This window comes from Kogia breviceps, chromosome 12 (genome assembly GCF_026419965.1).
Source record: "Kogia breviceps isolate mKogBre1 chromosome 12, mKogBre1 haplotype 1, whole genome shotgun sequence".
NCBI lineage: Eukaryota > Metazoa > Chordata > Mammalia > Artiodactyla > Physeteridae > Kogia > Kogia breviceps.
The window spans coordinates 24756520-24784372 of NC_081321.1; the positions used below are offsets into that span (position 1 = coordinate 24756520).

At 40.8% G+C, this 27853-nt stretch overlaps 1 protein-coding gene across 10 annotated transcripts in view; it reads left to right on the plus strand.

The window, feature by feature from the left end:
• The window catches only part of RESF1 (retroelement silencing factor 1), a 34730-nt gene that overhangs the window by 2652 nt on the left and 4225 nt on the right, over window positions 1–27853 (plus strand). For 5 of the 10 annotated variants that reach the window (XM_067009029.1, XM_067009030.1, XM_067009031.1 and 2 more), the window contains one exon: window positions 22224–27216. In XM_067009029.1, coding sequence (XP_066865130.1) covers window positions 22281–27216 — 4936 coding nt within the window. In that variant the 5' untranslated portion in view covers window positions 22224–22280. Of the gene's footprint in view, window positions 1–2011; window positions 2153–17695; window positions 17771–22223; window positions 27217–27853 lie in introns of all 10 variants that reach the window. The other 5 variants (XM_067009027.1, XM_067009028.1, XM_067009026.1 and 2 more) reach the window with 2 other exon arrangements.

A 27853-nucleotide genomic window follows, 5' to 3' on the forward strand; every position in this document is an offset into this window, starting at 1 on the left:
GCAGTCAGACTGCTGAGCGTCAGATTTTGCCTCTACCACTTGCCATCTCTGCAACCTTGGGAGAATTATTTAACTTCTCTGCCTCAGTTTTCTCATCTGTGAAATGGGGGTAACAGTAGTACCTAGCTCGCAGGATTGTTGTGATAAGTTAATGAGTTTGGTAGATAGAACACACTGGGAAGAGCTCCTGGTAAATGCTTAATACATCTTAGCTGTTGTCATGAGAAGAAATATATTTTATGGTCTAAGAAAATTAACACTGTCTTACAGGAGATTCAGTTTGCTCATTTAAGCTCTAAATCAATTTATCAAGTTTGTGTTGATTAAACCCTTCACTGTAGATCATGTTGGAGGTTCTGTTTTTGTAAGGAAGTACCAGACAGAACTCTGGTTTTTACCTGCAGCCGTATTTTTTAAAAATTTATTTATTTTTGGCTGTGTTTGGTCTTCATTGCTGCGCGCAGGCTTTCTCTTGTGGAGCACAGGCTCTAGGCTCGTGGACTTCAGTAGTTATATAGCACGCAGCTCAGTAGTTGTGGCTCGCGGGCTCTAGAGCACATGCTCAGTAGTTGTGGCGCACGGGTTTACTTGCTCTGCGGCTTGTGGGATCTTCTTGGACCGGGGCTCGAAGCCGTGTCCCCCGCGTTGGCTGGCAGATTCTTAACCACCAGGGAAGCCCTAAAGGAGTAATCTCAAAAAAAGAAATGTAATCTGTGGACCTTTGAAGAATTCTAAGTGCTTTGTTGACAGACAGCTAGGTAGTATGTCTATGCTTGGTATCTTAAGTGTGCTTGTAAATTGAAGGGCAGTGTTAGAGGCTAGCCTGTTGAGGTAAATGTCTCAAGTGATCGCAGAGACTTAATGACAGTCACTAAGATTCTCTTGAGATGTGTTAAATTACAAGACTTCATTTGTAAATAAAATCTTAACTTGTGGTTAAAATTGTGGTTAAAGAAATTATATTGTCCACTTATATTTCAGGAAACAAAAAATCATAAGCAAATTTTTTTAAGCCCCCAAAGAGAATTTATTGGATCACATAACTTAAGAGTTCATGTGAGAAGATATACAGATTGCCAACAAACACATGAAAGGATGCTCAACATCACTAATCATTAGAGAAATGTAAATGTAGGTGATACCTACAATGAAGTGTATCACCTTAAACCAGTCAGAATGGCCATCAAAAAGTCTACAAACAATAAATACTGGAGAGGGTGTGGAGAAAAGGGAACCCTCTTGCACTGCCGGTGGGAATGTAAATTGATACAGCCAGTATGGAGAACAGTGGAGTTTCCTTAAAAAGCTAAAAATAGAACTACCATCCCACCCAGCAATCCCATTACTGGGCATTTACCCTGAGAAAACCATAATTCAAAGAGTCATGTACCACAGTGTTCGTTGCAGCGCTATTTACAATAGCCAGGACATGGAAGCAACCTAAGTGTCCATCGACAGTTGAATGGATAAAGAAGTTGTGGCACATATATACAATGGAATATTACTCAGCCATAAAAAGAAAGAAAATTGAGTTATTTGTAGTGAGGTGGATGGACCTAGGGTCTGTCATACAGAGTGAAATAAGTCAGAGTATGCTAACACATATATATGGAATCTAAAAAAAAAAATGGTTCTGAAGAACCTAAGGGCAGGACAGGAATAAAGATGCAGATGTAGAGAATGGACTTAATGACACGGGGAGGGGGAAGGGTAAGCATAAGCTGGGACGAAGTGAGAGAGTGGCACTGACATATATACACTACCAAATGTAAAATAGCTAGTGGGAAGCAGCCGCATAGCACAGGGAGATAAGTGGAAGTGCTTTGTGACCACCTAGAGGGGTGGGATAGGGAGGATGGGAGGGAGACCCCTAGAGGGAAGAGAGATGGGGACATATGTATTTGTGTCGCTGATTCAGGTTGTTATAAAGCGGAAACTAAAACACCATTGTAAAGCAATTATACTCCAATAAAGGTGTTTAAAAAAAAAGTTCTTGTGGCTTGACTTTCAGGTTTGGCTGGATCCAACATTTGAATGTGAAAGAAAATTTTAAAGACTTGAGACACTGTCTTTGAGTTCTGCTGTCCTCTTTGGCATTGACTTCATTCTCAGGCACAGCTCCCCCTTCATTGGGGAGCCCTAACATCTCCAGGTATATAGCCAGTCAGCTTCAACTTGCACAGAGCATGTCTTTTGTCTGGTTGCTCTACCAGGTCTATAATTACGTTGGTGCTCATCGTGTCATGTGCCCATGTCTGTGCTAACAACTGGGAAATGTTTTATTTAACTGTAGTTTAGAGATATAATTCATATATCACATTCATATAATTCAGTTTATTCACTTACAGTGTACAGTGGTTTTGCATATATTCACACAGTGTGCAACCATTACCACAATCACTTTTTAGAGCATATTCTTGCCCCCAAAAAGAATCTCTACTCATTATACTCTCCATATATTCTCTGTACTCTCCATTCTCCCCCAACCCACGCATCTCCAGGCAACCGTTAATCTAGTTTGTCTCTAGATTTGTGTATTCTGAACACTTCTCATAGATGATGTCATATGTGATCTTTTACAACTCTTTTCTCACCTGGCGTGATGTTTTCAAGATTGATTCATGATAAGCATGTATGTATTTCATTCCTTTTTATTAGCAAGTAATAATTCCATTGTATGGTTATGCCACATTTTGTTTTCCTTTCATCAGTTAACACACATTTGGATTTTTTCCACTTTTTGGCTACTCTGAATAATGTTGCTTTGAGCATTCATGTACAAGTGTTTGTATGGACATGCATTTTCAATTTGTATATATATATATATATATATATATATATATATATATATATATATATATCTAGGAGTGGAATTGCTCTGCCATATCATATGGTAACTATATTTGACCTTTTGAGAAATTGCCAGACTGATTTTGATGAACCATATACATTTTCAGTAGTAACAGCAATGCATAGGAGTTCCAGTTTGTCCACATCCTTACCAACACTTGTCTTTTTGATTGTAGCTATCATAGTGAGCATTAAGTGGCATCCTGTGATTTTATTAATGATGTTGAGCATCTTTTTGTGCATATTGCCTATTTGTATATCTTTGGAAAAACTGTCTATTCAAAACCTGTTAACTTTAAATTCAAGTTGTTTTTATAGTATCGAGGTGTAAAAATTCTTTATATATTCTGGATTCTAGTTTCTTCCTAGTGATCATATATATGAGGGTTTGTTTTTGGATTCTATTCCATTGATCATTGTCTATCCTAGTGCAGTCCCACATGACTTTGTTTACTCTAGTTTTTTTTTCTTTTTCTTTTTAGCCATTGGTATTAGTTATTATAATTAGTTGTTGCATAATTACCCCAAATATCAGTGGCTTAAAACAGCAAATAGTTATTATCTCATATAGTTACTGTGGGTCAGGAATCAGGGAATGGCTTAGCTGAGTGGTTCTGGCTCAGGGCTTTACAAGAGGCTGCTGTCAAGATATTGGCAGGAGCTGCACACAGTTTTTAAAGGCTTGACTGAGGCTCAGGGATTTGCTTCCAAGATGGCTCACTGACATAGCTGTTGGAAAGAGGCTGTCGTTTTTTGCCATGTGAGTATCTCCATATTTTGCCTGAGTGTCCCGATGGTGTGACTGCTGGCTCTTCCCCTTCTCGTCAGGTCCTTTCAGGTGGGCAGCAGCATTACTGGAAACCACAGAGGTTCAAGGTACAGGGAAGGCTTGCAAGATCATCAGTACCATTAGAGAGAGTGCAGAAAAGCTAAAAAGGCTCCCAGTGTGACGTGTGCCCTTGCTCAATGGTAGCTCTTCTTATTAATTTGTAATTACTATTTTAAGATCTGCTCGTAGTGGAGGGTCTCCTGCAGAGGTGGTGGGGGGGCGTGCTGTGCCTCACTGGGACAAGGACATTGGCAGTAGCAGTTCTGGAAAATACCCATTGGTGTAAGGCCCCACCAAAGAGCCTGTAGCAGTTTACTCTAGTTTTGTAGTTTAAAGTTTTGAAATTGGGAAGTGTGAGTCCTTCAACTTTATACTCTTTTTCAAAATGAATTTTAGGGTCAGGTTCTCAATTTCTGCAAAGAAGACTTCTAGGACTTCGGTAAGGGTTGTAATGAGTCTGTAGACCAATTTGAGGAGTAGTGCCACCTTGAGAGTATCAAATCTTTCAGTCCATGAATGTGGGATGTGTTTCCATTTATTTAGGTCTTTAATTTCTTGTGGCAATGTTTTGTAATATTCAGAATGTACAATTTCCACTTTTCATTAAATTTATTCCGAAGTATTTCATTGTTTTTGCTGTTACTGTAAATGGAATTGTTTTCTAGATTGTTGTATAGAAATAAATTTGGTTTTTATGTATTGAGCTTGTACTAGGCGAACTAGTCAAACTAGTTCTATTAGTTTCTTATTAGTTGGATTCCTTACAGCTTCCTGTATACAAGATGATGCCGTCTGTAAGTAGAGGTAGTTTTATTTCTTAATTTCCAGTCTGGATGTCTTTTATTTTTTTCTTTTTGCCAAGTGCACCCCTCCTACTGTTAGACCTAAACGGTCTCCGAGGGATTCCACTCGCCCAAGAACCGCCAAGAATCGAGAGTCGTTGCAACACGCAAGAGGTTTATTAGAAGCCGATGCATCGGGGTTCCCTGGTCCTCTCGCAGGAGGCCGATAAGGAACCCCCAAAAGCGGAATCACACACATTTTATAGGTTTATTTTACTCATAGGGCGGGTACATCTGAAGTTTCATAATGATTGGGTAATCGGGGTGACCTTTAAATTGATTGGCTTAGGCATTCTTGCCTGTTGATTCGGGCCTGTCCTGTTTTTTTCAAGCCTTTTTCTCGTAAGGGTGCGTCCTGTCCCTTTCTTGGAACTGTTTATGCCCAAAGGGACACTCCAGTATCTTATCTATACCTGCCAGCTGGACAGCCCAAAAAGTTCTAGGTATCGATAGGGAAGTGGGGATGTGAGTACAGTTGAGGCCTTACACTACAATGTTGAATAGAAATGGCAAGAGCAGATATCCTTGTCTTGTTCCTAATCTTGTAAAGGGAAAAACATTCAGGCTTTAAAGCTGTGGCTTTTTTGTAGATGCCTTTTATCCAGTTGAGGAAGTTCCCCTTTGTTTCTAGTTTTAGTGTTTTTATTGATTGATTGATTGATTGATTTTTTATAAATTCATTTATTTATGTTTATTTTTGGCTGCGTTGGGTCTTCGTTGCTGCATGCAGGCTTTCTCTAGTTGCAGAGAGCGGGGGCTACTCTTCGTTGCGGTGCACATGCTTCTCATTGCAGTGGCTTCTCTTGTTGCAGAGCAAGGGCTCTAGGCACGCGGGCTTCAGTAGTTTTGGCACGCAGGCTCAGTAGTTGTGGCTCACGGGCTTAGTTGCTCTGCGGCATGTGGGATCTCCCTGGACCAGGGCTCGAACCCGTGTCCCCAGCATTGGCAAGCGGATTCTTAACCCCTGCACCACCAGGGAAGCCCTAGTTTTAGTGTTTTTAAATGAAAGGGTGTTGGATTTTAGGATGCATTTAATTTCAGTCATAGTAGATGCTTTTTCTACATGTGCTTGAGATGATCATGTGGTTTGTGTCCTTTATTCTATTGATGTGACATTGGTTCAACATAAAAAATAAAAAAAATCAATCTTGCATTTCTGGGAAAGTACCAGTTGGTCATGGCATATACTTATTTTTACATGCTGTTATATTTGGTTTGCTAGTATTTTGTTGAAGATTTTTGCATCTATATTCATAACAGATTGATGTCTAGTGTTTTTGTTTTTTGGTTTTTTTTTTTGCGGTTTGCGGGCCTCTCATTGTTGTGGCCTCTCCCGTTGCGGAGCTGAGTGCAGGCTCAGGCTCAGCGGCCGTGGCTCACAGGCCCTGCTGCTCCGTGGTATGTGGGATCTTCCCAGACCGGGGCACAAACGTGTGTCCCCTGCATTGGCAGGCAGACTCTCAACCACTGCTGCGCCACCAGGGAAGCACGGTCTGTAGTTTTATTGTGATTTTATGTATTTATTTATTTTCTGATTTTAGTATTGGCCTCAAAATTGATTTGGAAAGTATTCCCTCTTTTATGTTTTAGAAGAGTTTGTAGAGTGGGTTTTAAATGTTTAAATTTTTGGCATGAATCACCAGAAAGCCTTCTGGGCCTAACCATTTCTTTTTGGGTTGTTTTTTGGTTACTAATTCAATTTCTTTATGGGTCTGTTCCGATTTCCTGTATCTTTTTGAGTCAGTTTTGGTCAGTGTGTCTTTTGGGATTCTGCACCCAATTCCATTCCAGTGTGTGTGTGTGTGTGTGTGTGTGTGTGTGTGTGTGTGTGTGTGTGTGTGTGTGTGTGTGTGTGTGTGTGTGTGTGTGTGTGTGTGTGTGTGTGTGTGTGTGTGTGTGTGGCGGGGGGGGGGTTCCCCACTGTACTACCAACAAGCAATTCTCTGGGGACATCAGTTGGGTGTCCTACAATTCAACTTGTTACCAAGTCCAAGCTCCCTCTACTTGCTGCACGACAGGCCAGTAAATCGGGAGACTAGATGTTAAGGCAAGGAATATGACTTTATTCCGAAAGCCGGCAGACGGAAACGATGGCAGACTAGTGTCTCAAAAGAACCATCTTATCGGGGTTTGGATGCCAGTTTCTTTTATAGAACAGAGACGGGGAAGAGATGAGGAAGTGAAGTAAAAAGGCCATACGTTTGGCAAATATCCCTTGGAATGGCCAGCCTCAGGGAGGGGATGTGTTAATTCTTGTTTCTTGCAGCAGTCCACAGTGGACAGGGTCTGGACACTTCCCTGAACAAAGGCACTTTGGTTTAACATTCAGGGGCAGGGTTCCTTGAGGCAGGCCATTATGTATAGACAGTATCCTTTTAGTGAACTAAAGCAGTGGAAAGCAAAGGTTAAAGTAAAAGAACCAGATCCAACATGTAGTTAGATTTGGCTTTTCCCTGTTACAAACTCAGTTCTGACACTATCTACCCAGAAATGCCATCAGATTCCACAGGTCGAAGCCACAGTCCCACAAGTTGCCTCACCCCCCACTTCAGATGCACAAGCCCACATTGTCACCTGTGCTTCTGACTGGGTACAGATTGGAGGTTCCCAGGACCAACCCTCTCCTTGAACTTCAGACACCAGTCTCAAGTCCAGGTTGATGCCTGTATTTCTCTGATTGATTGCTAAGAGGTTTCTAAGAGCCCCCTCTGTTCAATTAATTTGCTAGAGAGGCTTACAGAACTCAGAGAAACATTTTACTTACTAGATTACTGGTTTATTGCAAAGGATATTAAAGGATATTGTTACACAATACTCAACTGAGTAAATTTGAGGATGTAAATTGGCTCTTTTCAACAATTCATGAATTGAGAGTAAATTGGAGCTCCGAGGAGCTGTATAGAATGGAAGCCTTTTATAGAAACCGGGGCCAGAGAAGGAGGTTATTAGCAAAAGAAAAGAAAGTATTGTTTCAGACAAGGTTACCTCACTAGTGCTGACCAGGAAATTCCAGAAATTTAAGACCTGGGAGATTTTGAAACTGCAATTAAATCTTAGTTTGCTGTCCTGGGGGCAAGTGGCTCCAACCTAGGGCCTGTTGGGTTTTTAAAAATTTTTTAACAATAGGAATCATCAGCCAGATGGAAGAGATGTGTAGGGTGAAGTACATGGGAGGAAGGGATGTGGAGCTTCCATGCCACTTCTCCCCCGATCATGTGTTCATCAACCCCGGAAGCTCCCCAGCCCTGTCCTTTGGGGTTTTTATGGAGACCTCTTTACACAGTCATGATTGATTAAGTCACTGGCCATTGGTGATTGATTCACCCTCCAGCTCCTCTCCCCTCCTGGAGCTGTGGGGTAGGGGAGGGAGGTGCAGGGCTGGGGGTGAGGGGTGGGACTGAACGTTCCAACCCTCTTAATTGTTAATGCAAACAAAGTGAGGCCAAGCAAACGGAAATGTCAGAGTTTGCAGCAGAGAAAGGTTTATTGCAAAGGCCATGCAAGGAGATGAGGTGGCTCATGCCCTGAAAAGCCTTGAGCTCCCTGAAGGGCTTCAGCAAAGCATTTTTAAAGGCCAGGTAATTGGGGCGGGGCTCTCAGGGTACGTGATCAGCTTGCACACAGTTCTCTGATAGGCTGATGGTGAGACAGCAGGGTGGTGTCACAAGGGTTAACCTGATCAGTCCTTAGGCTCCAGGAGGCCTGGGGATATGTGCTCATGATCATCATGCAGTTTGTCCAACAACTCAGGAACTTTGCATCCAATACTATTATCTAGGTACTTCAGAGAGGAGCTAAAGCAGAGGATATGGGGGAAGGCCTGTCGCTGGAAGGCCCAATAGGGTCCTGCTGTGTTACAAAATCATCTGGTTGGTTCTCCTGGCAACCAGCCTCCATCCTTAGGTGCAGTCAGAAAGTCACTTCGGTGACATAACAAAAGACACCTTTATCACTCTCACTAAGGAAATCCGAGGGTTTTAGGAGCTTTGTGCCAGAAATGGGGATGAAGACCTAATAATGTATTTCTTATTATAAATTACAATATCACAGGGGTTTGTCCTTTTCATCCAAATGATCTGAATATATTGGCATGCAGTTGTTCATAGTATCTCTTTTTAAATGTAAGGTTGGTAGTTATATCCTTATTCCTGAGTTTAGTAATCTGAGTCTTTTTTCTTGCTCAGTCTAGCCAAAGGTTTATCAATTTTGTTGATCTTTTCAAAGACCCAACTTGTGGTTTTGTTCTTTTTCTCTCTTTTTGTATCCTTGTGGCTAAAGTTTATGACAGCAAAGGATACAATATATTATTACAGCAAAGGATACAATATAGAACCAACGGGAAAAAGATGTGTGTAGACAAAGTCCATAGAAGTCAGGTGTGTGCTTCCAGATTCTCCCTCCATTGAGAGCTGCATGGACATGCTTTCTCTGCAGCTGGAGACTGCAGGAACACATGGTCCCAGGAAGCAATTATATACAGTAAAAATTCTTAAAGACCCTATAGAACATTCGTTTATGTAGGTTACATCAATATTTACTGCATTAAAAACTGAAAACAGGAATTTTAAAAAACTATTTTATTTAAAAATAACAGTAGGGGGCTTCCCTGGTGGCGCAGTGGTTGAGAATCCGCCTGCCGATGCAGGGGACACGGGTTCGTGCCCTGGTCCGGGAAGATCCCACATGCCGCGGAGCAACTAAGCCCGTGAGCCATGGCCGCTAGGCCTGCGCGTCCGGAGCCTGTGCTCCGCAACGGGAGAGGCCACAACAGTGAGAGGCCCGCATACCGAAAAAAAAAAAAAAAAAAAAAAAAATAACAGTAGGACTTCCCTGGTGGCACAGTGGTTAAGAATCCGCCTGCCGATGGAGGGACCACAGGTTTGAGCCCTGGTCCAGGAAGATCCCACATGCTGTGGAGCAACTAAGCCCATGTGCCACAACTACTGAGCCGGGCGCTCTAGAGCCCATGAGCCACAACTACTGAGCCCCCATGTGCCATAACTACTGAAGCCCGCACGTCTAGAGCCTGTGTTCCGCAACAAGAGAAGCCACCACAGTGAGAAGCCTGAGCACTGCAATGAAGAGTAGCCCCCACTCGCCGTAACTAGAGAAAGCCCGTGCTGAGCAACAAAGACCCAACACAGCCAAAAATAAGTGAATAGTAATTTTAAAAACCACAGTAAATCCTTACACATTAATATAAATGTTTTCCAAAACAACACAAAACTCTAGTGAAAAGAGTGGCATTGTTTTGTATTTTTGCAAATCTCTTTAATGTCTGGTTGGATTCTTTTTTTTTTTTTTTTTTTTTTTTTTGTGGTGTGCGGCCTCACTGCTGTGGCCTCTCCTGTCGCGGAGCACAGGCTCTGGACGCGCAGGCTCAGTGACCATGGCTCTGGGGCCCAGCTGCTCCGCGGCATGTGGGATCTTCCTGTACCGGGGCACAAACCTGCGTCCCCTGCATCGGCAGGCGGACGGACTCTCAACCACTGCGCCACCAGGGAAGCCCAATAGTTGGATTCTTATAATTGCTTCTGCATTCAGTTTCTTGCTACGTGTTACTTTAGTTGAAGTAGTTGAAGGATGTTTTATTGGATGACAGAAATTCATCTTCAGTAGGTCACTGTTTCATTATGCCCCTAAAGATTCACTGTCGCAATTTCTACCTGTTTTTACATTTTCCTTCTTTATGATCATGTCATTGGGCAAAGTGTTGTGGCTAGGGTGGCTTAGAGCATGGGATTATTCACTTTACAACTGAGTGATTGCCATTCCTTCTCATCCAGCAAAACTTGAATGGCTCCCCTATGCTGGTGGGGAAGGAAGACAGTACTGATCATGGGGGTAGGGGGCGTTCAGAGACCATTAATCTAATTTACTCCAGACTGTTGCCACCATCTTCAGTATAACTACAGGCCAATGGAAGATCCTAATCTAAGGACACTTAGAAACTCAGCAGCTGCTGACTTTGGGAGTGGATGTCCTTGGAGCTGTGTCCTTGGTCAAAGGCCTGAATACCTCATCGTATTAGTCATGATTTCTCATGGTTTCCTGATTAGAACCCTCTTGTGTACATTTTTTAGACTGTAGTTATGGCTCTGAATTTAACTGCTTGCTGGATCTGTCATCCTTTACCTGACCCTACTGACAAGAAGGTAGATTCTGTCCTGTATGTTTTTTCTGGTACTTGAGGTCTCTTTGCATCATTAATCTTAACCTCCAGTTTTATGGAATCTGAATCTTAACCCCATGACAACAAAATGCCTCTGTTGTAGTTCTTGGAATCCTGTCAACAACCTGGGACTACCAGAGCAAACATTATAATGCACCTATTATGACAGTGGTAACTAACAGGGAGGAGGAGATTTTTATCAGCTTTCTCTTCAGAGGCCTTTCAGCATACTTTATGGAAACTGTTCACTTCTACTCAGGGAGTTTGTCTACCTCAAGAGGCACAGAATTGCCTCATTCCTGTTGTAATAAGTGATGCTTATCTCCTAATGCAGTCTGTACCCCGATAGAATATTGTTAAGTAGCTTATACTTGCCTACCAAATGCTAACCATCTATACTTGAGGCAGTTGTCAGGGATTTCCAGATACTTGAGACCACTACCCCTCTAATGGGTCATGTTTCCTTGAGGTGGGAGCCTAGAGGTCCCAAATGAGTTGCTAGGCAGAACTCCAAGGAAGGATAACTGACTTCTTCCTGTGTGCTCTGTGATCTTTAGTTCCCACTGTAGGGAATGATAGGCCTAGAAGAGGTGGTCTGAGATTTGTCTGACGTCTACTGTAAAGACACAACAAACTAGTGTCCACTTTCTAGCCCCAGTGCCCATCATGGTGAGTGCCAGCGCCTCATGCTGTACTGAGATTAATCAATCAGGGAAAGGAGAGCAATTTATCCCCGCTTCTCCCTCCTCCCAGGAGAGAGCCATGTGGCTCTGACTGGTGAACCTGGAGGGCATCTGGGACACATGGGGAGCCTGGTTGTGGCCTCGCCATCCTGCTGAGAGTCACTGTCGGGTCACTCTTACCCAGTGTTACCTAAGAGGAAGTGTAATTAAGTAGGGCATCCGATTGTGCCGGCCTGTGCTTCTGAATCACATTTGGAGCTAGGTACCTGAAAGATTGGAGCGTAGACATGTAGGTGAACAGCTTCACCGTGGGGCTCTGATGACCTTTCTTTTCCTTTAAAAGCCTCACAGGCAAAGCTTAGCTTAATCTCAGTCTGACCCACGCCTTGGCAGGACACCCCACAGGTCCTCCTGGCAGCCTCCTGAGAAATGCCACAATGTGGTTTCTCTACCTCCCTGGTTCCACTTGCACTCAAGACTTGACAGCCTCCCTTCCCTTGGGGTATAACTGCAGGCTATGAAGTGACTGTGGTTCACAGTTCTCATCCGCCTTGCTATTACCTTGTGGGACTAGGGACACTGAAGTTGGTTTTGCTGTTTGAGTGGGTAAAAAACTACATAGGAATCCATTCAGTCTTGTCTCCTTTCTCTCTGAAGCAGAGCCGACCTAACAGTTGGGACAGTGGCCCTGCCAGCCGCAGCGCTCCTGCTTAGGACTGCTTGGCTTCGTGCATTTGTTGTGACCATTAAATGTATTTAGTATTCAATACAGTTCTTGACATAAATTTTTAAGTGTTAGCTGTTACTATTTATAAGTTGTGTTATAAAGGTAAAATTTAGGGTAGTGTATTCTTGAAAGCCTAATTCAAGGCTTGATAAAAGCCTTATTTGTCTTAGGACTAAGGACACAAAAAGAGCTGGAATAGGTTGAGTAAATCTTGATACTTTTGGAATTCCTCAGAAGGTGGGTTTTACCAGTTATGAGTTGGTATTTGTAGTTTTGTTGATTTTAAAGAAGAATCTATAGCTTTTTCCATTGGAGATGAGTTTTGCAATGAAAAATACTGGGTTTTCCTCAATTTAATCACATCAGTGGACTCTCCAAATAAGCACATTAGAAGTGGAGCTAAAGACATAAGGGAAGGTTCCAATTTAAAATACCAGAAGAGATGAGAAGAGTACTATACTTTTTAAGAGATCCTGTAGTTTTGAATTACTGAAATGCTTACAGATGAAATCATTTAATGTTTATGGTTGACACAGATGTGAAGGGAGGGGGTGGAGACTTTTTCCCATTTGCAGGTTTAAATAGGGACTTCTGTTTAACTTGGTGTTCAGCAATTACAGAAAACGTTTATTCATTTGACAAACATTTATCGAAGCCTGCTAGACAACTGTCTAGATATGCATCTTTTTAAAAAAAATTTCTGGGCCACGCCACGTGGCATACTAGTTCCCTGACCAGGGATGGAACCCGTGCCCCCTGCAGTGGACACACAGAGTCTTAACCACTGTTCTGCCAGGGAAGTCCCTAGATATGCATCTTTTGCTTTGCCCAAGGCAGTCTTTAAAAGCCTGTCACTCTTGGCTTTTAATAGCATTGTCTTTCACTATAATAATGGTCCAGTTTCTTTGATAAATTGTTACCCTTGCATATAAAAAAATTCTTGATGTGGCTTAATTTGCCCTTCCATGTTCTGTTTCTTACGACTTTGTCTGGCCTAAAGTAAGCCTGGCCATGGTAAACCATAATATAATAGGTCCATTTCAGTAGAGTTTTTTCTGTTGGTGGTTGTAAGTGCTTGTGCATTTGTGTTGAAGATAGATATTAATATGATTATTCTTCAAAGGTATGATTTTTAGGTTATTTTTTGGTTTGTAATTTTCTGTAATAAGGCTGACTTCAAATAAAGGAGGCTTTCCAGTTAAACCATATTTGCATTGTATGGATATAGAATATTTTAAAATAAAAAAAATCACAAGCCTTTTCTTAACATTAGTAAGGTCTTTATGAAGATTTTATGTGAAAATCCACAAGCATTGTTACATTTATAGTCTACTTCAGCCATTCACTTCCCTTTTTTTTCCAGCTTCACTAATTCATCTTAATTTCACACTTTACAACTTGCTATTTACAACTTCCTGTGCCATGGATTTTAGTGACTTGCTTTCTTTCCACTTTTCTCACAGGAAGTAATAGTAATAATATATATAAGATTTCAATCCAGAGACTGTCAGACATAAAGAGACTTTAGGGGTTGTTTTTTTGTTTGTTTGTTTGTTTTTTTGTGGTACGCGGGCCTCTCTCTGCTGTGGCCTCTCCCGTTGCGGAGCACAGGCTCTGGACGCGCAGGCACAGCGGCCATGGCTCACGGGCCCAGCCGCTCCGCGGTATGTGGGATCTTCCCAGACCGGGGCACGAACCCGCGTCCCCTGCATTGGCAGGTGGACTCTCAACCACTGCGCCACCAGGGAAGCCCTAGGGGTTTTTTTAATTAAAAATTTAAAAAGACTGTTTTTGTGTTGACACACAGGAAGCCTCTGTGGATTCTCTCTTTGGAATAGGAGTATATTAATTATGACTCTAAATCCCCCCAGTGTAGACCATAGCACTTTCTCAATGTCAACACACCTGGGCTGCTTGCCTCCCTTCCCAGTGAGGGCCACCACAGTTTATCAGCGTCAACGTATTAGTATTGCTTGTTCTCCAAACGGTGAAACCTACAGCCAGATGGGTGGGTTAGTAGGCCAAACTTTGTGTGGCTATATCAAGGATCATTATTTACAGTTTGCTAATTTACCTATACCTATTCATAGTTAAGAAGATTCCCCACAGCAGAATATAAGAATCCAGTGCTTTCATAGCTTGCTGGCACGTTCACCTGTCACTGGGCTGCTTGCTGACCCTTTTGCCACTAGACAGGAGTACATGAACTATTGGCTCTAATCCATAGTAACTGCCAGAGAGGAGAGAACCTTAAAACTACAAAGCAGCCAATGGACAATTGTGCACTAACTTTCGGGCTTCCCTGGTGGCGCAGTGGTTGAGAGTCCGTTTGCTGATGCAGGTTTTACGGGTTCGTGCCCCGGTTCGGGAAAATCCCATATGCCGCGGAGCCTGTGCTCTGCAACGGGACAGGCCACAACAGTGAGAGGCCCGTGAACTGCAAAAAAAAAAAAAAAAAAAAAAAAATTGTGCACTAACTTGCAACCTAAAGTACTCTAGTTTTTTGATTTTTTTTTTTTTAATCTGCACTGAAAACTAGAAATGTGGGTGTATATAATATGTTGAAAACTCCTATTTCCTTGTTGATTTTCCCCCCCCTGCCAATTTTGTTCACTATTGAAAGTGGGGAATTGAAATCTTTGACTGTTGGTGAATTGCCTATTTTTCACTTTGTGTTTTGCTTCTTGTATTTTTTAAATATAAATTTACTCATTTAAAAAAATTTTTATTTATTTTTGGCTGCATTGAGTCTTTGTTGCTGCACAGGCTTTCTCTAGTTGCAGAGTGGGGGCTACTCTTCGTTGCGGTGCGTGGCCTTCTCATTGTGGTGGCTTCTCTTCTTGCAGAGCATGGGTTCTAGGTGTGTGGGCTTCAATAGTTGTGGCTCGCAAGCTCTGGAGCACAGGCTTAGTAGTTGTGGCACATGGGCTTAGTTGCTCCGCAGCATTTGGGATCTTCCCAGATCAGGGCTCAAACCCGTGTTCCCTGCATTGGCAGGTGGCTTCTTAACTACTGCGCCACCAGGGAAGTCCCTACTTCTTGTATTTTAATGCGATCTCTCTTTTTTTAATGTAATTTTATTTATTTATTTATTTCATTTTTGGCTGCGTTGGGTCTTCGCGGCTGCGCGCAGGCTTTCTTTAGTTGTGATGAGCAGGGGCTACTCTTCGTTGCAGTGCATGGGCTTCTCATTGTGGTGGCCTCTCCTGTTGTGGAGCACCAGCTCTAGGTGAGTGGGCTTCAGTAGTTGTAACACACGGGCTCAGTAGTTGTGGGTCACAGGCTCTAGAGTGCAGGCTCAGTAGTTGTGGTGCACGGGCCCAGTCGTTCAGAGGCATGTGAGATCTTCCCGGACCAGGGCTCGAACCTGTGTCCCTTGCATTGTGTTCTTAACCACTGCGCCACCAGGGAAGCCCTTAATGCTCTCTTAAGTGTGTATGTATTTATAGTTGTTATATCTTGCTTGGTGGACTGACCTTTTATGGTTATTAAAAGTCCCTCTTCAGTAACATTTTTTGTTTTAGTGTATTTTTTCTGATAATTAGTACAGTCATTCTCCCTTTATTGTGGCTGTTGTATGCCTAATATCTTTGTTTATCCTTTTAAAAAATTTTATTTATTTATTTGGCTGTGCCGGGTGTTAGTTGCAGCACAAGGGATCTTTTAGTTGTGGCATGTGAGATCTAGTTCTCTGACCAGATCTGGGTCCCCTGCATTAGGAGTGCAGAGTCTTAACTGCTGGACCACCAGGGAAGTCCCTCTTTTTTTATCCTTTTATTTCCAATCTGTTTTTATCTTTGACTCAAAGGTATGGCTATTGGAGACAGCATATAGTTAGCTAGCCATTTTTAAAAAATATAATCTGACATTCTGTCATTTGGATTGTTTAATCCACTCACTTTCAGTGTTATTATGATATAGTTGGATTTACAACTCCTGTTTTTACTTTTTATTTTCTGTCTCATATCTTTTAGTCCCTCACTGTTTTCTTTTGCATTAAGTGAATATTTTGTAATGTAGCATTTTAGCTTCTTTAATAATTTATTCAGTATTTTTTTTATTTTATGGAATCACAAATTGCTTTTATTTTTTATTTTATTTATTTTTGGCTGCGTTGGCTCTTTGTTGCTGCATGAGGGCTTTCTCTAGTTGTGGTGAGTGGGGGCTACTCTTTGTTGCGGTGCATGGGCTTCTCATTGCGGTGGCTTCTCTTGTTGCGGAGCACAGCTCTAGGCATGCCGGCTTCAGTAGTGGTGGCTCATGGGCTCTAGAGCACAGGCTCAGTAGTTGTGGCACATGGGCTTAGTTGCTTCACAGCACGTGGGATCCTCCCGGACCGGGGCACGAACCCTTGTCCCCTGCATTGGCAGGCGGATTCTTAACCACTGCTCCACCAGGGAAGTCCCACCTTTATTATTATTTTTTAAATATTTATTTAATTTTGGCTGTGCTGGGTTTTCATTGTGGTGTGCAGGATCTTTAGTTGTGGCATGTGGACTTCTTAGCTGTGGCATGCATGTAGGATCTAGTTCCCCAATCAGGGATTGAACCCCCACCCCCTGCATTGGGAGCATGTTGGAGTCTTACCCACCGGACCACCAGGGAAGTCCCACAAATTACTTTTAAAAAAATCATATTTGTTTCTACCTTTAAAGGTCTGGGCTTCCCTGGTGGCGCAGTGGTTGGGAATCCGCCTGCCGATGCAGGAGACACGGGTTCGTGCCCTGGTCCGGGAGGATCCCACATGCCGCGGAGCAGCTAAGCCCGTGAGCCATGGCCGCTGGGCCTGCGTGTCCGGAGCCTGTGCTCCGCGGCGGGAGAGGCCACAACAGTGAGAGGCCCGCATACCGCAAAAAAAAAAAAAAAAAAAAAAAAAAAAAAAAAAAAAAAGGTCTTAAGCATTTAAAATCTGATTTATTATATTTGTGATTTTTAACCAAGTTAAAAGACTGTCACTGGTGTGGGGGTGGGGGGAGTAAAGAGCTGAATAATGTAGGGCCCAGTGAGGTTATTTGCTGTGTTTTTTGAGTACCAGTAATCCTGGCGTATGTGCATGTGTGTGTGCGCCTGTGTATGTGTAACTTAATCCAGTAGAGACAGGTTGATATTGGGAATACAGGGAAAGGGAGTAGGATTTTATCTCTCTCTCTCTCTTTTCTTTTTTTGTTTTCTGGCTGTGCTGCGTGGCTTGCAGGATCTTAGTTCCCTGACCAGGCATTGAACCCAGGCCCATAGCAGTCAAAGCACTTAGTCCTAACCACTGGACCACCAGGGAATTCCTGGGAGCAGGATTTTAAGTGTAGAGATTTGATACTATAAGTACAGGCTGCGTTTACAAGGCTGTGTCTTATAGATTTGGTGACAGGAGGATGATGGATAGTGCTATTTTTTTCCCTCTGAAGTACAAGCAGCTGAGTAGGGGGAGCATGTGTATGGGTTGGGGTGGCGGAGGACCAGGGAGGAGAGAAGAATAGAAAAATTAAATTACTTTAATATAAATAAAATTTCAACAAAATGAAGTAGAATTGTCAGGTACTGTTGATATGTGCAATGTGTAAACTCATTTTGTTGGCTTGTGTGTTTTTTCCCCAGAAAACTTTGTCTATTCCTGTGCAGAGAGGTTCGCCGTAGCTAGAATTTGTTAGGTAAATGCCATGGCTGTCACAGGTGAGAGGAGATAAGAGGACGGACGGGGTGCAAATTTGGGGGCGAAAGAGTTTATTTTTCCAAGAAAAATTTAAATGATAGACCATGGAAATCCTGTCTCTAGTTATCTCCATTAAAATATATCTTCTAGGGCTTCCCTGGTGGCACAGTGGTTGAGAGTCTGCCTGCCGATGCAGGGGTCACGGATTTGTGCCCCAGTCCTGGAAGAACCCACGTGCAGCGGAGTGTCTAGGCCCGTGAGCTTGGAACCTCTGCGTCTGGAGTGCCTGTGCTCCGCAGTGGGAGAGGCCACAACAGTGAGAGGCCAGGGTACTGCAAAAAAGGTCTTCAAAAGGTCTAAGAATACATTATATCCAAAAGTAGAGGCTGCAGTCAGGAAAAAGGTCTTTTTTGTTTTGTTCTGTTTTTGCTTTTGGCTGCAGCAAGTGGCATGTGGCATCTTAGTCCCCTGACCAGGGATGAAACCAGTGCCCCCTGCAGTGGAAGTGCAGAGTCTTAACCACTGGACTGCCACAGAGGTCCCTTAACTCTCTCCTTTTAATTTAGGTAGTTCAAGGTTGGTTTTCCAGGCTTCAGTTTTTTTCTATGCCAGCAAAGGAGAGAGAGGGGGTAAAAACCCAACAACCCCAGATTGTTTGTAAGGAGCATTTCTCTTCCTACTCATAGGCTCTGTGTTAGTCTGCAGGGCTGCCCTAACAAAATAACCACAGCTTGGGTAGCTTTAACAATAAATTTCTGCATCTAGAGTCTGGAAGTCTGAGATCAATGTGTTTGGTTTCTCCTGAGGTCTCTCTCATTGGCTTGCACACAGCTACCCTCTCTGTGTCTCCTCAGATGGTCTTTCCTGTGTGTGTATACACCTGGTTGTCTCTCTTATAAGGACACTAATCCTGTTGGATTAAGGCCCCACCCTTATGACCTCATTTAACCTTAATTGCCTCACTCAAGGCCCTATCTCCAAATATAGTGAACTGGACTTAAACATATAAATTTTGATGAAACAGAATTTCTGTAACAGCCTCCCACCCCCAAGCTCACATAAGAAATAGGGCAAATTATTGGGAATTTATCATTAACTCTTGTAGTACTGCTACTTTTGTAGTACTTCTCCCTGATCAGTTGTCTTATTAAGGATCTTTCCTGGGAGAAAGCATGTGAGGAATATACAGATCTTTCTCCTTGGGACCTGTTTTTAAACCAAAATGTGCATGCTGTCATGCTGGACAAGGGTGATTTGGCTCCCCGACAAATTAAACTCTCAAAGAGAGGGAGGTTTCTTTACTACCTTAATCAAATGACGGGTGAGGACAAACATAGAGTTCACCAATGACTTAGACTTTCACATAAGTGAGGAGAAGCAAGCAGAGAAATAGAAAGCAAAAATGTATGTAAAAATGCAGAATGAAAGTGAAAACCACTTGAGCACGAAGTGCTTGTAACGAACCAAGTCTATGCATGCATCCGTAATAGAAAAGTCCAGTTGGTCCAAGACACTATAGTCTCCTCAACGAGGCACTCAAGCAGGTCTGGATTACTGCTGGGTCACAAGTGATGAGGTGAAGACTGTCCATTCGGGCAAAGCCTCTGGTGGCCGATGCCTTAGTGAATGGATCCTCGACAAGAGATGAAGTTACAGCAAAACTCGTCTCAAATGCAAACAGTCCCAGCTCACCTAAGTTTATAGTCCCAGGAGCAAGTTATCTGCAAGATCAGATGCTCAGTTTGGGAGAGGGAGAGTTTCTAATGCCACCTGTGTCACCTTGGGTCACATTGGCAGGATATCCCCCAAATTTCTGCCTCTTCCTACCAGCATGCACAGATCAATCTTGGCTCAGGTACAGCAATGACAAAAAATGAAACCTGAAGTCATGGAGTCAGTTTCTAGTCATGGCTTTATTTCATGCTTGACACCAGGCCTCAAAAGTCTCCCTTCTACTGTATTATTTATGAGCAAATACATAAATAAACATATATATAAAATTCACAAGAATCACATCAACAAATCAAACACATGGTAACATGTGCCTTCTTCAATCTAGTTTGAGTACACTATGATCCATCATGTAATAGATCTAAAAGATCTACAGATTGTTTTGGATTTTCTACATAACATCTCTTAATAGCTTCATATTTTCCTTCACAATTCTTACACTTTCTAGGATCTCCAGTGCAACAATGAATAGAAGTGGGTGATTGTGGCATCTTTATTTAAGTTATCTATTATTATTAATAATATTACTTTTGTTGGTCTGAATTTTTGAAATTACCATTTATCAAAATTAAGGAAACTCCTTTCTATTCTTGGTTTTATACAATTGTTCTTTTAATGAATTTTAATTGAATTTTATCAAAAGTTCTTGCATCTGTTGAAATGATCATATGATTTTTAAAATTATAATGTAATTACTTTGATTAATTTTCAATGATAAACTTTGTATTCCTGAAATAAACTCAGTTTGATCATGATGTTATCCTTTTCATGTATCACCCCATTTGGTTTGCTAACATTTTGTTCTGGACTTTTGTGTTTGTTTCTGAGAGATTGGCTTCTTAATTGTCTTTCTTTTCAGCTTTGGAATGATAGGCTCAGTAAATAAGCTGTGAAGTGTTCCCTCTTTTATCCTTTTAAAGAGGTTATATTGGATTTATCTCTTTCATAAATGGTAGAACACTCCAGTACAGCCACACGGCCCTGCTGTTTTCTTTGTGAAGATACTTAATTATAGATGTTTGGGTATGTTTTTTCAAGGAATTTCTCCATTCCACCTAAATTTTAAATGTTTGGAAATACTCAAGATATATACATTACCGTTTTAATGTCTGTAAGATCTAGTGATAGCCTCTTTTCCCAATACAGCGGGGTTTTTTTTTTATGATGATCAGTGTTGTCAGAGGCTTGTTGATTTTTATGTTACCAACTTGTGACTTATTGAATCTCTGTTCTCATTTTGTTTATTTCACTCTGTCTTTTCCTTGGATTACCTTGTTATTTTTAACATTGTATGATAAATACAGAGATTGTATCCCAGTCTTCTTTTAAATAAGTCTATTTAATGTTATAAATTATCCTCAAGTCATATGTTAACATGGGGTTGGGAGCCCATTATGGTCTAAACTGTGTGTCTTGTCGCCCCCCCCCCCCCCAAATGCATATGTTGAAGCTCTGACCTCCAGTGTGACTAATTTTAGAGATGGGGCCTTTAGGGAGATAATTAAGGTAAATGAGGTCATATGGGTGGGGTCTGATTCAATAGGTCTGGTATCCTATTGGATAATTAGAGGAAGAGACACCAGAGCTCACTGCATTCTTTATTTCTTAATTATTTGGCAGTTTCCTAGGTCCTTTTTCTACAATTTCTAGATTAATTCCACTGTGAATTAATCTGAATTATTGTAATCCTTCAAAAATGAGATTTGCTTATGGCCTAGCCATATGGTCAGTACCAGTAAAAATTCCATGTGCATTGGAAAGAATGTGTATTCTGCAGTTGTTTGGTATACTATTAATACGTTTAAGTCAAACTTTGTCCTATCATTTATTGTTACAGATTTGTCCATTTTTAGATATGTCCCTGTACTGTTGGTGAGAGTATAAATTATTTCATTCTTTTTGGAAGGCAATTTGTCACTGCTTATGAAAATAATTTCAGTGTCTTTTGACATTGATTTCACTTGTAGGAATTTCCAGAAACAGCACAAATATAAAAGCATAAATACAAGAAGTCTTAGTATAGGATAGTTTATAAGTGCAAAAACTTAAGAAAACCAAACGTCCATCAGTAGAGAAATGGTTAAATGGTGATATACACAGAAAGTGGAATGTTATGCAGACAGTGAGGTAGATATACATGTAGTTGAAATGATAAGATATCCTAGGTATAGTAATGAAAATGAGGCTAACTGTAGACAGCATGTTTGGTAGGACTCCATTTGTCTTAAAAGATGAGGTTTTATCTATGTATTGGTGTTTTTTCATATATAGAAATTTTCTGAAAGAAAGATAACAGTAGATACTCCTAGGGAGTTAGACATTGGAGATGGACAGTAGTAAGGGCTTCTTAGTATATGCTTGATTTTTTAAAAAGTTTTTTTATTAAAAAAATTTTTTTTCTTAACAGTGATCATGGGTTACTTAGAATAAAGAGCTAGTTAAAATAAATAAATGCAGAAAGTAATTGTCTCTTAAGTGTAACTAACAAAATACTGACCATTGGGTAGAATGAATTTCTGTTGAACACACCAGAACATTTTATTGACATTTGCCATATTTATTATTACATCTTCCTTTGCTGTTCCTCTTATCCAAATCAAAGAAGAAGCTTTCTCTAGTCTGAGGTTTCAGGAATTTTGCTAGACATAGTCAGCATTGGTGATAAGGTAAACTAAGAAAATTATCTTAGAAATCCTGACCTGGCAAAACAGCTTTTTAATAAAAGATCTTTATTTCCTACAGATTCCTGACATTCAAAACAACTGGCTTTTAATACACTGCTACTGCATCAAATCGACAATGGACTGGAATGCAAAATCAGAGAGTGTCACCTTACCACCACAGTATCCTAAAAAACAGGCATCTTTTTTGGAGCAAGCTTTAGTAAACACACTTACCACAGCATCTCAGAGTTCTTTAAACCATCCTGGAAGTAACCAAGAATCATGCCTATTTCTCAGTAATTTAAATCCAGTTTCACAGCCGCTGCTCAACATCAGAAATTATAAAACTCCTCAACAAATCCCTATTTCTGATATGCATAGTGGGACCATTGTGACCTCACAAACTTCAGTAGAAAGAAAAACATATGCAAATGTTAAAGGACCCAAACAACCAAATCACGATTTGCAAATGTCTTCAGGAGTTACACAGGATGTATGGTTGAACTCACCAATGAGGAATTCTATGCTTTCTCATACAGGGGCAACTGTATCTCATCAGACTGGTTTTGGAACGAATACGCCCAATGTACGTGCACTACAGAATCAATTTCTAACATCAGATACCTATTCTATGCAACTACAAATGATCCCTTCTAATTCCGGAAGAGTTCCTATAACTTATCAAGGAAACCCAAGATTTAACCTACCTTTATCAGAGCAGCAGGTTGACTGGGCACAGCAGTATGCATCCAGTGGGTTGACTTACCCAGATTACAGACCACTTCCAAAGCAATATAGTTATTCATCACGAAGCTTTTTGCAGGATCCTACTCTTCAGAAACAAACCCCTATGTCATCTGTATCATTACAAGTTAAAAATAGTCAATCTCCAAATCCTGCCCTGACTTTACAGTCAAAGCAGATTGTAACTGTACCGTCATATCAACATGCGGTTACTCAAACTGACAAAAGACCTCCTCCTCCTCCTTATGACTGTAGGTATGCAAGCCAGCCTCTGCAAAGTACTCCACATGTTGTTAAACATACTTCTAAGGAAGTTCCTCAGAGTCAAGAAATGCACTTGTCTGAAATGAGGAAAGACTTTTGTAGAGGCTTTCAGCAGCAGTGGCAAAACCTTAATGAAAATTTTAGCACAATGGGAAATTCCTGTAACTTGAGAGTAAATACCAATGTTAATCAGCCTTTTAATGAACCTGTTAGATCTTCTGTGGATGGTGTTCAGGCTGTTACTCAAAATAATCAAGAGAAAAGAGTGGATTCTCAAAATCTAACTTCAAATCAAGTACTGGACACAAGTGCCACAAAAGAAAAGTTAGTGAGGGATATTAAAACATTAGTAGAAATAAAAAAGAAGTTTTCAGACCTTGCAAGGAAAATTAAAATTAATAAAAATCTTTTGATGGCAGCAGGTTGTATTAAAACAACTAATACCTCTTATAGTGAATCAGCTCAAAATTGTGGGTTGTCTCTGAAACAAACTGCCAAAATCCAGTGTGGATCACAGGTAACCGTAGGCCCTCCAGATACTGTGGAGGATAAACCACCAACGGTAATGGAATCTATAGAAGAAACAAATAGAACACATAATACATTGAATTCCAACCTTCAGGACAGAAATTTTAACCAAGTCAGTTCTGTTTTACTAAATTCTGGCTGTTCGCAAGTTGTGAGTTCTTTAAAGACATCAACTGTTGAGATTACCCAGGCAATATTAAATAACACCCAGTTTTCATCAGGAAATTTACTCAACGTTGCACAAAATGTGCCAACAAATTATGAAGCAATTTCTCTTCCTCAGTCTACATCCTTTGAGGAATATGTTTCAAAATATCCAAATAAAAATAGGCTAATTCTCAGTTTACTTGCATCTGGAAATAAAACTCAGAAGAAATTATTAAAAGATACTAATGAACGTATTCATGATTCTAAGCTGCATAGTTTTGAAATGAATCCAAATGTCCAGAACACTGGTAACCAAGTGAATTTGAAAACCATGGAAACTCCAGGTACTCCAAGTACTTGTAATATAAATGCCAAGATTTCAAACAGCTCTTCTTGCTTTGAGCATAAATCCTTCAATGGAATGTCTTCTAAAAGTGACTCTCACTTTTCCATGGAATTGCTAGCAACATGTCTTTCTTTGTGGAAAAAGCAACCTTTAGAACCTATGGAAGAAAAGCAATGTAATGAGTCAAAAACAAACACAACAGCGGTTGGAATTTCAAAGCCTGCAGACATCTGTGAGAAGAGTCCATTTTCAGCTGTGGGAAATTCTCAGAATAAAGTTGTAAACAGCTCACAAGACACAGTTTTATCAATGGTAGCACAGAATTATGAGTCTTCAGGAGCAACTACTACAAAGGGGATTGCTGTAGTATCACCCTTAATTCTTTCAGATGTCAAAACATTGTCTGTCAAAGGTATAACACCTGAAGCTTTACCTGAAACAATGTATCCAGTTATTAAAGAAGGCAGTGTTTGTAGCTTACAAAACAAATCCTCGGAAAATACTGCTGCTTTGAATGTTAATGAACCAGTGACAAGTACCACAAGCACCAAGATTTTGCAACTAATTCAGAAGGATAAGCAAAGTGAGTCAACTAATACTAATTCAGAAGTCACACCTAATACCAATCAAGGAAAGCATGACAAATCAGAACCAGATATCCAGTATCCTGTGAGTGATCAGCAAACCTCATGTATATCAAAGGACAGTGATATTGTGGGCAGAGATGTATTACAGATTGGCAGTATTTGTTCTCTTGTTGAAGGTGATACCTCTTATAATTCCCAAATAGCAAAGATATTCAACTTGCCGTCTTTGCAAAAGATTGAGCCACAGAAACCTCTACCCAATCACCAAGTAATGAATAGTAGACAAAATGAACCGTTTGACAATATCACTGGGAATAAAGACTTTGACTTTCAAAAAGATAATTTTGTACAGTGCACAGATGTTTCACATAAAATAACTGATCAGTCAGAGTCACTGCAACCTCCAGAACCATCGACTTTGAAGTACATTGGCGCAAAGAGTGGAATTCTAGAGGAAAGCAGTTTGGAGCATATCACTAAAAATGAAAGCATGGCTAATGATACGTGTTCACCAGCTGCTATTCAGCAAGATAATTACCCTCAGGAAGTGGCCCTGGATCCTACAACAAATGAGAATCTCAAAGATAAGACATCAATCTTATACCTACATGATCAGCTGTCAGAACTTTTAAAAGAGTTTCCCTATGGTATTGAACCTGTGAACATGCATGAAGGTTTTGTGGTCCAACAAATGGCACACCACATCTCAAAAGCTCAAACCTGTGATACAACCGGTTGTGACTCCAAAGACTCAACAGACCAGATACAAATTACAATATTAAATTCAGAGCAAATGAAAGAATTATTTCCTGAACAGGACGATCAACCCAATGAGATAGACAAACTGACAGAGCCTCAGAAAGAAAAGCCTGTCACAAAAGAAGGGAACCATTGTGACCCACAAGCACGTACAGTTGAAGAAACCTGTGATTCTGTAACACTGGATTCAGAAAAAGATGATGTCCGTTGCTGTGCATTGGGGTGGCTCTCTATGGTTTACGAAGGAGTACCTCAATGCCAGTGTAATTCCACTAAGAACTCAACTTCAAAGGAAGAAAAAGGGAAAGATCCACGTTCTCCTTTGGAGACTAACGGTTATAAACAAGGAGAGAGAACCTCTGACAGAGATGTTCTTATTGCATTTAACAGTCCCCCAAATAATCAGCCGAAGAGTCCTCTGACTTGTCCAATTGAGAAAAAATCTTTTCCTGAAACAGAGCAAGGCAGGAATATAAAAGATAAATCCAAATCAGAACATAATAGCTCATTAAGGACAGAACAAGAATTATCTGGTCACTTTTTATCTAAAGGTGATAAAAAACCAGATTCTTTGCAGAGTCACAAAAGAAAAAGAAAACTGCAATTTCATGAGATAACTTTTCATTCCACTAACAAAATTGCAAAATTTTCTCAAGAGAGCCTGCAGAGGAAGCTCATGGCACAAAACTTACGACCACTAAAACCAAAGATGGGTTTTTTGACAAGTAAAAATAAAGATTTACATGTGAAGAATGGTTCTTTGGTACAGTCAGTATCACCGGAAAAGAGAAAATTGAAAGCAGGTGGTTCTAAACAAAAAGTTTTGGAAAAGAAGTTAGATGAAGGGAGCATACTTGATTCAGAGATAAAGAGGAAGAAATATGATAAACAAGAGCAGAATAAGAATGTGGCAGGTGGTGCATTTAAATTCTGTAACCTTTTCTCAACCACAGGTGAAAGAGCTAGGATTAAAGAAAAGACAGTGTCAAACGTTAAGTCCTCAGGCTCTATGGATAGCTCATCTAAAATTAATAGAGTTCTATCACCAAAGGAATATTTATCAAGGCAGAAGCATAAAGAAGCATTAAAGAAAAACTACCTGAAAAATGTATCATGTGATTCTCAGTATATGAGGTCCAATAAACTTTCTACACGAGTGGGAAGTTGTGGGAGATCAAATGAGAGACACAATGGCAGTGTACAGACCTCGAAGGAATCATTAAATATTGGTGCAAGCCATGGTAAAAACCTCAAAGCCCATCATTCCAAGGAGTCTAAAACACACATTTCGAGGAATATTAAAGGAACAGTTGGTGGAAAGCAACCTGATAAAATGTGGATTGATAAAACCAAATTAGACAAAAATTTAAGTACCGTAAATAATGACGTTGAATTCAACCAAATGGCTTCCCAAGCAAAGGATCAAAGGAAACTGTATCTGAACAGAGTTGCATTTAAATGCACTGAACGTGAGCGCATTTGTCTCACAAAATTAGACAGTTCACCCAGGAAACTTAATAAAGAAAAGAGACCAGAAAATAAGCCTAAGACCCTTTTACCTGTGAAAGACACCACGGAGAAACTAAGCATGCTGGAGTTTAAATTATGTCCAGATGGACTATTTAAGAATACAAACCCTGTTAAAGACCAGAAGGATCTGCCGTCCACTCCTAGGAAGGAGCAGGCTCCTGTGCAAGGTCCAGTATGACTCTTTTGATGGTGTCTCTGCAACATTGTACTTTTGTAGTTCAGCAAGTGACAGAGCATCTCTCCTGACTTCCCTGTAGCTAGGAGAGGCGTAAATGCATTTTGCCTTTACTTAGTATTTAGTTTTCTCAGTACGTTGATGGTTCATTGGGCAATATTTGTTTTAAGTTTGTGTCCCACTTACTTTAAATTATACTACATTCACATTAAAGACAAGAGGTACATAAAATTGTAAGGTTTGCCAAATACAAAGATTTCCTTTTGTGGCAGGCAGTGAAAAACGCTCTTTGTGCTAAGTCAGAAAAGCGTCAAGTGTACATTATTTCAGGTCTTGCCTTTGTTCATTCTCTTTTGGGGCTTGCAGTTTCAAAGCACTGTGAATTTGAAATATTGGTCTAAATGTTAGGAGATATGTAATGTTAATGAAATCTTTTTGTACATACGGAAGTGGTTTGACTTACTGTCATCTTTGAAGCAGTTGGTGATTGTGTTATCACTAAAGTTAGAGCGGTACCTTCTAGTCTACTCATGAAATACACAATGGGAGGACCTTGGAAATAGTGTTGTCCATTGTTGAGTTTGCAAACCTGAATGGAAACCATGACTGTTGGTTAGCCGAAGGATAGA